Raw genomic sequence first — 13,145 nt, 5'->3', positions numbered from 1 at the left:
TGCTGTGACTTTATACAATTCATGGCAGAATAAATTTTTGAATGATTTCTAAGGATATTTACTATGTGTATAAGAAATAATTTGATGTAACAATTTGATAAAAATATGTTAAAACCAAAATAGAGGCACCAAGAAAACCTCACAGGCATGGGTCTTCCCTGCCTTTGCCCAGACTGTTCGTGAAGCCAGTAATCATCAGTGCTGTGCAAGAGACAGAATCTACAGGAGGAACTTAACTGTTTCTAGCGATGGCACTACAAGTGTTGGAACTTACTGTTTCTAAAGGTGTGATACAAGGTCACAGAGAAGCTGACACTTCATTTATGATTAGCAAGATAACTTAGGGCATTATTTCTGAAGGGCAGTTTGTCAAAATTATGAAAATATACATTTTCACAATACCCTTTGAAGCAGCCACTCTACTTCCTGAGGGTAAATATAGAAAGGAAAATAGAAAAATATACACAGGATGGTCATCCCAGCATAGTTTATAATAGTGAAAACATGGGAGAAAAATGCCCATAGGCAGAATGACGAAATGAATTATGTAAGTATACATTTGAAAATCATAAAGTCACTTGGTGAGAAAGGTAAATTCAAATTATTTATTTAATATAATGCAACTCACATGTAAGTATAGCTTTTGGAGATATGTATGTATGCATAAATGTTTAGAAGATGACTTTTCACCAAAATGTCAACAATAACAAGCAGGGGAGGACATGATCATAATTTCTTTTTTCTCTACATTTCATGATATTTATGTAATTAGAATAAATAATAAGGTCACCTTCATTTGGAGTTTAACATTTTTGAAGAAATTAATTCTAAGCAACAATAAACTCCAGCTTAAAGGAGATTGTAAAAATTATTTTTGGTTTCCTAGTAAATATATACACATATAATTCATTTCTATATGCAGAAATGGAAACCATCTGTTATTTACTAGGAACTGTTTAATAACCACCACCTATGAATCAGGCACAGGGATGCTAAGGAGTGAGGAGTATAGTCAGTCACTAGCTAAGAGGTCAGGCTTCTGTGTCGGGCAGTCTGGGTTTGCATTCCTGCCATAACTCACCAGCTCCACTTCATTGGCTTATTAAACTGCTTCAGTTTCCTCATCTGTCAGAGATAATACTAATATCCATTGTGTTAATTGTATATTGCTGTGATGTAAATTACCCCAAGACTTGGATGCCTAAAACATTTATAGTAATTTATTATTTCTCATAGTTTCTGGGGCACTTCTAGCTCTGGGGTCAGATAAAAGCCAGGGCTGCAGGTAACCATGGTCTGACTAAGGCTGGGGGATTTGTTTCCAAGCTGATTGTATCAAGGGCTTGGCAAATCAGTGCTGGCTGTTAGCACATGTCTTCTCCACATATTCCCATTGCCAACGAAGTGTCCTCACAGCATGGTGTCTGGCTTCTCCCAAGAGGAGCAATTCAAGGGGGTATGGTAGAAGTCACAATGCCTTTTATGGCTTGGTCTTGGGAATCACACACTGTCACTTCTGCAGGGTTCTACCAGGGTTAGCTGATTTAATGAGAGGGGTGACACAAAGGTGTGACAGGAGTTGAGAATGCTAGGGGCCACCTGGAAGGCAGACTACCACATACCTCAAATGAGAAAATGTCTACAAAGAGCTCACAATACCTGCACCACGCCCAGTGAGCCCTGGTGATGATGCAGAACACACAAACAGCACTCACAAATGGGCTCATATCCCTGCTCTGGGGGCCAACCTCTGCTCTGGGCTGGAGAGGTGAAGTGGTCAGACCGTTTGTGCTGGCAGTGGTTTTCAAACAGGAGAAGTCAATTTTTCTAACTGGTCTCTGCAAAGTCTCTTTTTCTCCAGGGAAAGTCCTAGTAAAGCTACAAGTGTGGGACCCCACCTGCTGGAACGAAGTGCTCCCCAAGATGAAGAACAGATATTTTAACAGGAAGGGTGAGAAAGCTGAGAGGATCCTGAAGGTTGCACTGGGGATTCATTTTCCTTTGATGACAAGGGACTGTTGAGGGGTTTTGAACAAGAAAGGATTTAAGGCTGTGCTAGGATCATTCTCCCAGAGACCTGTCCAGCTAATTGGAGCCTTCTTGGTAGAAAGGGGCCAGTGGAACAATGCAGGCCTCAGGGCACGAGAGCAGTGGTCATGGAAAGGAAAGGGGCCTAAGAGACTTAGGTCTATGAGTTCCACTTATGTACAATCTGTGGATTGCATGCTAATGAAAGATTAAAGGGGCAAGTCAAAAGGTGTGGCTAAATTAACTGGCATATGGGTAGTGCCAACAGCATCTGCCTCCGGAGGTACCACATACACTGAGCTATTCAGTCTGCAGCAGGGAAGGCATAGGAACATCCAATTCAACTTGAAATCAGGAAAGACAATCTGCCTTTCCTCGTTTCCAGTGTAGAAAGCTGGTGCTTTGAAAGGCTAGTCAGAATGGAATGTGCATGGTTCTGAGCTCAGTGCCATGGTCCTGCTCCACTCAAATGTTCACTTCCCCATCAGCCTAACAGGGTAAGGTGATCGGTCCAAGCCTCACTTCCCCATCTAATCTGTCCCGACCAGTCCTCACTGGAATTGACTTGCTGTCAGCACCCTGCACACATTTCCCACAGATGGAGTTTTTCTGATATGGAAGATGCATGAGACTGCACTAACCCATCTGCTTCCTCCTCCAAACCAGTTCCCAAAGATAGATTGACATCATGGCTGTGTATCCCATGTCCCTAGGTCTAGCCTAAACATGATTTTGCTCTCTGATAAAGCTTGACAAATAATTTTCTTTCCTGATTTCAACAGCTTTCCATGCAGACTGGGGTTTACTATCACTCAGCTATAACCTGGCCTAAAGAGGTCTGATCCAGGCCACCACAGGATCATCATTCACAGAACGAGTGTTGTAGACTCACCACCTATTCTCCAGAACAATGAAACGCCTTGTTCCAACAAAACAATGAAATGGTTTTCTAAAAGGAATGTAGTGACTTGAGAAAGGTATAGGTATTTTCTAACTGGCATGAAGGTTCCTTCTGGGCCAGAAGTGACTCTATCCATATGTAGGTTTTAGTTGGCCAACAGAACCTTAAAAACTGGATCAGGCCTGCAGTTTATTATCAATCATCACCACTCCTTACTGTCTTATACTCTTAACAGCTTTTTACTCATTTTTACCAGCATAACCCCTGAAGGCATGAGTTTGCAACTCTGAAACATGATACAATTCATTGTCAAGTAATCTCCAGGAAGCAAACTGTTTGTAAGGTTTTCTTAGGGTGTATAGAAATCATCATAGTTTCTTCCTACCCATCCTACTTTCTGGGGTCTGTATGTTCTGTAGCACAGCTAGCCTTCTCATAGGACATACTAATCTATCTGAACATTACCAGTGGAATCTAAGGCCTTCTATCTTCCATATTAATTAAGTATAATGTGTTCCTTCAACTGTCTCATATGGCATTGAATTCCCTCATCATTATCATGTGCTGTTATCCTCCTAAGGGGATAATAAGCAAGAATCACAAAATAAACTAAAAACCACTAGCCTAAATGCTAAAGGAAAATTGACATGTGCTGCTAAACAGTTCAAGGTATGGTTTCACCCAGGGCTCAAACGTGGTAACAGGAACTCAGACACTGCAGAAACCCCTCACACAGCATTCTGCCTCAGCTTCCCTGGAGTCAGCCTGGGCCTTGTCCATGGTCAGGCTTTCTCTATATGGCTTCAAGATGGCTGACAATGTTGTTCAGAGCTATATTCTTTCTCATTCTAGCCCGGGGGGAAAGTCTCTTCTGAAAACTTCTGGGATGAGAGGTTTCTTCTTTCTTTTTCAGAAATGTCAGCAAATGTGCCCTGCAGTTTCATCAGCTCTGGTGGAGCTATCAGCTCATTTCTGACCACTCCTGAAGCAAGGCTGATTTATATCTTAGTATTTTTAAACCAATGAGGATCCACTCCTAGAACTAAGTGTTGGAGAGGGAGGAGGGCACCGTCAGGAAATCAGGAAACTGATGTTGGGAAGTAATGTGGCTGCTGGGAGGCCATTAACAGATGTTTAGCATAATGTTTAACAGATCTGCATTTCTGTTTTCTTTGAATCTTGCAGCTTTTTGGGACATCCAACATCACAGCAGTACTAGCACGGGTCATGGCCAGAAAAAATTATATTTCTAAATGGTACGCAAATTATTATGCTCTATCACATTGTTTCAGTGATCAACTTTAAAGGGGCCTGGCTTACCTCCTCCTGGAATAATAAAGCAGTCACCGGGGTTCTTTGGGCCACTCCAAAAACCACTCCAGAGCGGTTTGTCACCCATAATAGAGGGTGCACTTGAAAGGCAGCATCCAATGACCAGTTCTGGTTGAAGACTTTTGTGTTTTTCAAACGCTCAATAAGCAGAAGTGACCACAATGTGTTTGAAACCTTATAGCATGTGTCTTCAGGAGACAAAGTGCCTAAAACTAGATGGAAAGACTTGTAATTTTTTAAATTAAAAACTGTAGACAGGAGAGGTAATTGTTGAAGTAAAATAAGCATGAATCCTACGTGTTTTTGTTTCAAAAATAAAAACCGAGGTATGGGGAAAATTGTAATATGGAATTCAGAAATCTGCTTTTGCTACTCTGCACGTTCATTGTGCCTGCTTTCCTTGCACCAAAAGGCTCCTACTGACTAGTCATGCTTATCTGAGAGTCAAACCCAATGAGAATGCAGGAGAAGGGGGGAAAACAATTTCTGTCTTCGCTTCAATGGACAGAAGGCAAATAACCACCACAAGCAAATCTGGACATATGCTGCTGCTCAAGGTGGCTGATGTGAGAGAGTGAATGGGCTAGCACAGGCCCATCACTAGTTCTCTGAAGAACCAGTTACATCCAGAACTGCTCAACTCCCAGGACAGATACCAGCCAAATGGAACAATACAAAGCAGCGAAAATCCAGTACCAGCACTATCTCAGAAGCATCTTATGTGGTTCCTGGCTCCACCATTTCCCCAAGGATAATCACTTACTCTCAGCTCCTTTATGAGAGGGGCCATGGATTCTTCTCTCAAAGACTGGTATAAAAATAAAATAGTACAGTGACAAGTGCCTAGAAAAGTTCAGGACAGAATAAGACAAACAAGGCCATTTTTACCCTGCTCCTGCTCAGTCCCTTTCAGTGCTCTAACTTCATAAACATATAACTACAGGATTTTGTTCTCATCCCAGACCTTTCCTTTCACTGTCTTTAGATGCCCACAGCACTCAGTTTGTACAATCATATGTATGTGTCAAGCCATACTGTATAGCACTGTGGTAACTATATTGGGAGAGAAATACTTTTCAAAATCCTAAAGTTTTCACAATGATGTAAAAACAACACAAAATGACCAAAAGGAGCATGGTCCTACCCTTTACTGAATGTAAAACCTTGGGCAAGTTTAACTTCATAGTGGGCTTCAATAAACCACAGAATTTAAAATAACAGCAACAACAAACATCTCTCCTACAAGGCTGTAAAGTCCTTGAAGGTTGAGAACTTGCTTATTCAACTTTATTTGCTCCTAAAGGCCCTAGTCTGTGTGCATGAGGAAGATGTTGAAAGGAAGGGTAAACTGAACTAGTGTGAAAGGCTTATCACCTTGAAGGGCTTAAAAGGGTGCTAAATTACTATAAAATGAAAAAATATGGAAATAAAAATAAAGAGGTTGGATCCACTACCTATTGAGTACAGTTATAATTTTAAAATCTTTAAATTTTTTTTAATTTAATTTCTTGGCCCAGAAACAGGCATCCATCAGGTCTAGTTCTGAGTTTCAAAGACCTCTGGAGAGTTACTTTTTCTCTTCTTACTTCAGTTCTCTTAACCACACCACAATGTGAAATAAGTTTTCTAAACTTAAGATATCCAAAATTTCTGCATACACGTGGCCAATCTCCTGTAAGACAGACACACAGAGAGGCATGTTAAGGGATATGAGAGAGGAAAGATCCACTGCTGCCTTTCAGTGAGTGCCCTCATGGCTTATAAAACACTGAAGGACAGGAACACAATCAGCTGTGGTGCAAGACAGAAAGGGGTAGTGGCCATCTAGGAGGTATGACATGGAACTTTCAGTTGTGGAGATGAGGATGACTTTGGGGACATCTGAACACTCCTGCTGCAGTGAAATAAACATAGCACACCCTCCATGTCATGCACTGGGTCTTAGCACAAAACACAACAACTATGACCAAGACAAACAGAGCCCTGACTTCACTATGTCTGATGTCTGATAAAAGGAGGAAACAGGGGAAGGGAGAGAGGGATGTTCCAAGAGGGGTCTGTGGAGCAGCAACAGGCAGACAGAACATCACAAGGCAGACAGGAATGAGTCCATAATTCTATTTGCACAGAGGTAAGAGAGTAGCATGAGAAAAGTAAAAAGGTAGAGGATTCAGCTGATATGGTACACCTGAAATACTGGCCTATGAAATATGGACTATAATTGGTCCAACCATACAAACTAACAACTCTGAGTGACTAAACTCCACAGGATTGTTGACTATGTGTCCACATACTGTTTTTCTGTAACAAAAAGGAAGATCGCTGAAAAACTGCAAACAAAAATAGTAACTTAAACAAATTTATTTGTAAGAGAAAACATCTGAACATCAGGTACAGTCAGTTCCACAATGATCCAACAGGATGTCATAACTCACGCTGGAAGTACTCTTGTGCAATTTGTAGAAGAAGTTCCATGTGGAGCATCAGCTGAACATTTATTAAAATCCATAAAACATCTAAGCTGAGTATGATACAATATGTAATGACCATGATACAGTAATAAAAATACAATATCAAATACTGCCTACTTTGTGAGTTATAAACTACAATATAAACAATTTAGGTTCCTTTAAAAAAATGAAAAAATACTTCTATTACAGCCTCATTTCAAGCATTTTCATTTTGATATAGCTTTATATGTTTTCACTTTCAATAGACAGCAAAGGAATGCCTTCTTTAAGTAACTGGCGGTAATATATTTTACTTTTTTCAATATTTGCACTCTGAAGTATACTTTGACATACATGAGTTCAGATAAGAGAATGAAACCATGCTGTGATGAAATCCTGGCTGATGATCAGGAGGAGCGTTTTCATATTTGGTTAAAAAAATTTACATCAGGGAAAAAAAGAAGTGAGGACATAAAGAACCAACATCATTCTTTTTCAATGAAGGAGTTTAACTCTAAAGAATGGACTCTCCATTTTGATTTCAAAGTGTGTGGTCCTGAAGTTGAATTCTTTCCAGTCCAAGGAGCTGCCGGCGGCTGTGAGGCAGCACTTAATGATGAGGGAGCTGGAGGAAAGTGTGAGCTGAACTACAGAGATGGTCACTGATAAAACATGTTCCTAGACAGCCTGGGCCCACTCAGAGGTGAAGGGCGGCCACAACTATCAATACAAAAAAAAAATGCGCTCACTGAACTGCACACATCGAGCTTCTAGGCCGGTTAACAGTTCTTGACATAGGTTCCTGGTTGTAGTTTACAATATCTGCCTTCACCACCCTCTGCCATAAAAGAACAGAGTTATTATCAGGACATCAGAAAGCGCTCCTAAAAGCATATTTTCATTTTCTGAACTTTGGTGAACTCCTGATGACAAACTTCATAAATGAAGCAGGAGTTGATATAAAAAGAATCAGCCAGAACTAATGAAGAGTTGGGGTTTTTTTGTTTTCTTGTTTAAGAACTCAGTTATTGAATTACCCTAATTTTATAACATTAACTTGAGGTTATCACAAGTGTCCTTAAAAATTGACAAATCGATATAAAAATTAAACTATGGTTAAAATTTAAGCAAAATAATTAAAATTAGCTACTCAAACATACTTAATTCATAGATAAAATCTCATCATTTCAAAGTAAAGATTTTCATTATTTATTAGTATTTCCATAAGCCATTATACTCAGCCATAACTTTTCTTAGAACATTTATAGCAGTGTGTGAATTACTAAGAAGAAGCATGCTCAAGAGAACTCACATATAAAGCATATGGTTCTTTTTTTCCAGTGTTTAAAACTTTCTTCCTAAATCCCTAATTTACTTCTAAATAGCTCACCATTGGGTCATAAATAATGACTAATAAAATGTGGCATAATGACAAATTCAGAAAATCAAATCATATTCATGTCTTTATAATTTAGAACAAAAAACATTTTCAACTATTCCTTCCTTTCCACTAACGTACACTTAAATATCTGAAACAATGAATTTAGCAAAATGTTCTAACATTCATCTCTAAGTAAAATTTAAATTACAACAAATCCTTTACTGTTTTTAGCTCTTTTTACTAAATCTGCATACATGCAGACAAAGAAGGGCAATTGAAGGCAAATTTTTAAAACACTCTTTCAAATGCTAGGCTATTTCGGGAAAAAATGGTAAGGAATGAATAATGACATAAGTGCCTCAATTCTCCACTTCACTGCACGTGTAATAAACACAACCATAAAGACAATTATGTCTGACAGTAACTGAAATGGTTTAATTTGTTCTCAATTTCTTATTTAATTTTTAGGTCACCTGAACACTGAAAAATATTTCAATGTTCTAAACAGTAGACACATAATAATTCATAAAAATGTACAATAAACATCTGAACTTTCCTATCCATAGGAACAAAAACCAATGTAACATTCACTAGTCCTCCCCTCCCACCTCCCCAAATTTCATTAATTTTTCCATTAATACCTGCACTACTGTACTGAACAGATTTTACTCTGAGAAGAGCTGGCAGGTTGGTTCTCTTCTTCCGGGTACTTCACTATTTCTGCCCTGACAATATGCTGTCAATTCCACACAACGTAAACAAGATGAAGGAGAAAGAATAAGAGACAGACAGACAGACAGAGAGGGAGAGAGAAAATGAAAAGTATGTTCAATGACTGAAAATAGAAAGGAACACCAAAGTAGAAAAAGAAATTAACTCATAAATTTAAACACATCACAAAAGATATAGCAGAATGTATGCACACAAAAGGTAAAAAAGGAATAGAGATCCAATAAACATTGTTCTTTGTAATTCTATTTATTGAAATACGTCCACTGAATCCTAACAAATTATGAGTTCTGTTTTTGGCATTACAATTACACATAACCTACATAATGACCAGTATTTTAGAGAACTATGAAGAATTATGAGGCTTTTTTACCCTAAAGTGCAGCAAAAGTATTAATTCCATTTCCTTTGACAAACATTACTGAAAATCTACTATGTGCCATTCTATCCTAGGACTGCACAGGTAAATCACACAGGATCTACTCACACACAGATCTACTTAAAGCAAGTTAAGTGCTTTACTAAGCACTAAGTTAGTGCTGTAGAAACATAAAGGGAGGAGTAATTAATTATCTTTGACTGTAGGGACAATGCAGATTCAAAAATCAGAGGCAGACATATGCCATTTATAATTTTTATATGTAGTAATACTTATTACTTGTCCATAATTTCCTTTTGCTGCTTACTCCCCCATTCCTCCCAACTCCGTTAATTTCTATACTTCCAAATTTCACAACAGAAATAAATAAGTTGAAAATGCAGTTGTTTGTTTGGGGGAGTAGCAGGAGTGAGAAGAGGGAAGGAGAGGGTGACTGGGGGTGAATATAATCAAAGATCATGCTATTTTTATATATACATATGAAAATAACATAATGAATTATTTTAAAGGGGTGGAAAATAATAGAGGGGGTGAATTTGATCAAAGTACATTATATGCATGTAATAGCACAATGAATCCCCTTTGTACAATTAATGTACACTAATTTTTTAAAATGTAGCTTGGGTCATGTAAAAAGCCAGAAATATTATATTTAAGTACAACAGCTATTGCTTTCAAATATTTAAAATTTTTCTAAATAAAAATCAAATCCATAGTGCTGTTTCTAACTGCTGTATCCTTAGGATGAAAAGACCACATGGGATGAGTATGTATGACAGAGCAACTTTTTATATTTGAAACAATCTTCATTTTTGCATGATTGCACACATTTTATTTCAGAATATATTTCCTTCATAACAGCTTTCATTTCGCTTATTAACACATACACAAAAACATTTTAATATGGGCTGCTGCTTGTGAAGACATTTTTAAATAAAGATCAAACAATTGAGAGAAAAGGAACAGGATGCTGGAGTATACGAGCGTATTACCTTAGGTGGGTTCTGCTTAAGTTCTCTAGCAAATGGAAAAGAGTTATGATTTATTAGGCACTCAGCCTGATGCTATCAACAGAATCATTACCAAGCACTAGATGAGATGAGGAACATCTCAACACTAGTGAAATGTTGTTCACCATTATCTGACCTCCCTCAACCTAATTGTTTCATTCCAAATGAAACAATGAGTTACAATGAAGAGAAGGGATTTTCATAATCATTAAGAAACTCATTAATTCAACAAAAAACGATAGGCTTAAACCCTACCCTATAAACACGACCAGGTTGCTGACATGTGCTCAAGACATTTTGGTCAAAGTACTAACTAACATAAATTATTTGGGTATTCATCATTCATTTTTATCAAATTAATGAAGAATTAACAAGGCAACATCTTTCCTGGGGGTGTTGATTATTTCACATTAAGCTTTGTACAATGTTTCCAAACTTTTAACCATAATGAAGGCTCTGCAGATTCAAAACTTTGCTCACTATGAGTAGAAAAATATAATTTCTATGTCATAAACTACTTCATGGTAGGTATTTCACAGCACCACTTTGTTTATAAGCCATTTACTGATTTTTTTGAGAGACATTGCCTACAAAACACCAACCTTTATTTTTAGAGCCAGAAAGTACACCCAACTATTCTTTGCTATTGGTCAGTGGCGTATAAATAATAAGGTGGTCCTAAAAGGCAAGAAGACATGTAAACACCAGCTTAATTCTGATCATGTCAAAGAGCACTTGCAATTAGATACCAGAAACGGTCAGGATCCAAAGCACAAGCAAGAAGGTAGCCTAAGGGTTGGGTAAAAGGTATAAAGAATATAGATGAACTTGTGAGAAGATACTAAAGATAAATTGGTCAATCATGTAACTTTGCCTTATTCTAGATAGTATTTACTGCTGCAAAAGCTGTAGTTTGTCATAACCAAGATAAGAAGTACATACACACTGAAGACTCAAACATTTACTATCATTCAAAGTCAAACATTTGTTACTGTCATTATTCTACATATTACAGACATTTACATAAACACATGATTTCTGTTTCTGAGATATGTTAACTGTTTTTAAAAAGAATATTTTGATTGGTTGATATATATTCAAAGTGCAGCATGATTATAGAATATCCTGTGAAGCATGGATTACAGCGGGTTAAAAAGCATAGGCTGCACGTAGCAGGAACAAAAGAAAATTGAGTTACTCTTCTTCTTCTTCCACACAATGGGTCACTAACATGTTGCTAGTAACATCGTAACTTTGGACAAGTTATTTCACCTCTTCTGTCTTCACAATCTCCTAATCTATAACATACAAAGTTTATTTACATTGTGTCAAAGATCCCACCTGATTCAAAATTTTGTAAAAAATAAAAAATAAAGGTGCATAGCTTTGCATTCATATATGAAAATACAAGAATGAAACCTGCTGAAATTGTTCTAAGGTAGGGAGGAGGGAGAACGATGGAGGGGGTAAATCTAACTGAGATATATCAGAAGCACATATATAAATATCACAATGTATCCCACTGGATGACTATTATATGCTAGTAAAATTTTTAAGAAGTGAATATATAAAAGAAAAATGGGTATGACATGGAAATCCGCTGGACAATGTTCAGTAGCTCAAGGTTGAGTAGTACATACAAAATGAGTGAATATGTTCTTCAAGGACGGCAAGCAGTACTTAGGAAGAGAATGGAATTCTAGTACATTCTCCAAAAATATAATGGAGAAAATGAAAGAAAGAGCAATATTTGAGTAAAAAGAATCTAAGTGACCTAAGGACTCCTTAAAGAGACAATATTCAACTCTATGGAACATGGGAAAAGAAGGAAAGGAAAAGAGAATGATAGAGCATCAGTAATATCATAAAGCATAACAGCCGTGAAGGTGGAGGATATAAGGGTGTGTGTTGAAAGCTGTTGAAAATGGGGGATGGGAGGTAAAGGGGTAAGGGAGAGTAATGGGAGGGGTTTAATGGACCAAAGTAAAGTATACCCACAGTGGGGATACTGTGAGAAACTCCTTTGAACATTAACTAAAATATTAATAACAAAAAAAGGGACTGTAAAATAGGTACAGTGTGTTTGGGAGGAGGGAGGGTAAATGAAGGAAATTAACATGAGGGTGTATGGTTGATGGATTTTATATACTCATAAGAAATAGAACAAAGAAACTTCTTGCAATTATTTTAAATGGGGCAGGGAAGGGGTGGCCGGACAGATGATGAGGGCAATGAAACTAATGTACAATATAAGCCTATCTGGAATTGTCATTATGAATTCCCTCCTGTATAATAAATATATTATAATAAAAAATTTTAAAAAGAAATAATATTCAGAGAAAGTCGAGGAGCAGGGAAGGGACTTAGAATCAGGGTGCTAGTGGCATAGAGTTATATACTAATTAAGACTCAACTAAACTCTAAAGAATGCCTACTTCATGTTAGACAGTTTCATATATAGCATGAAAATAATCTGAGAAGACAAAGAATACATACTTTTAGCAAGTTTGGTGAAAGTCTCAGATACAACAAAATTTTCCTTTTTAAGAAACTAGTGCATATACCTAATTCAGACCAAAAATAAATTCATAGTTTATTGACTAACAAGTAAAACTATCAAGGCTTCAAATGTATTAAGAACACTTAATGCAAACATATTCAGCCAAATTTAGACTAAAAAAACAGTCTATGCAGTTTCTTCATAGATTACCTAATGCATTATTAAATTGCTGAATACTCGACATCCTGCAAAACAACAGATGCAAGCTAATTTTTTTCCCTGACACTTTGACTATTTTGCAAACAACAAAAACCTGACAATCTGGGAACACTTTTAGGTAATAATTTTTATACTATCTTAAAGGAAAACAGTTGAGGGGAGGGAGGGAGGATAAATTATAGAAATAAAACAATCAACTAAATTCAGAATTGTGAA

At 37.3% G+C, this 13,145-nt stretch overlaps 1 protein-coding gene across 6 annotated transcripts in view; it reads right to left on the bottom strand.

Annotated features, from left to right (window-relative positions):
• Rab28 (RAB28, member RAS oncogene family) overlaps positions 1-13,145 on the bottom strand; it is a 107,758-nt gene that overhangs the window by 24,628 nt on the left and 69,985 nt on the right. Inside the window, exons 7-8 of one of the 6 annotated variants that reach the window (XM_020177059.2) lie at positions 8,734-8,828; positions 6,607-7,549 (exon numbers count right to left, since the gene is read on the bottom strand). The exons of 3 other annotated variants lie outside the window; for them this stretch is intronic. In XM_020177059.2, coding sequence (XP_020032648.1) covers positions 8,739-8,828 — 90 coding nt within the window. In that variant the 3' untranslated portion in view covers positions 6,607-7,549; positions 8,734-8,738. Of the gene's footprint in view, positions 1-6,606; positions 7,550-8,733; positions 8,829-9,051; positions 11,509-13,145 lie in introns of those variants that run through there. 2 more of the 6 variants (XM_020177058.2, XM_020177061.2) reach the window with 2 other exon arrangements.

Source organism: Castor canadensis, chromosome 9 (assembly GCF_047511655.1).
Source record: "Castor canadensis chromosome 9, mCasCan1.hap1v2, whole genome shotgun sequence".
Lineage (NCBI taxonomy): Eukaryota > Metazoa > Chordata > Mammalia > Rodentia > Castoridae > Castor > Castor canadensis.
Note: the sequence above shows the minus strand (reverse complement) of the source record. Positions and strands in the feature narration are given on the sequence as shown.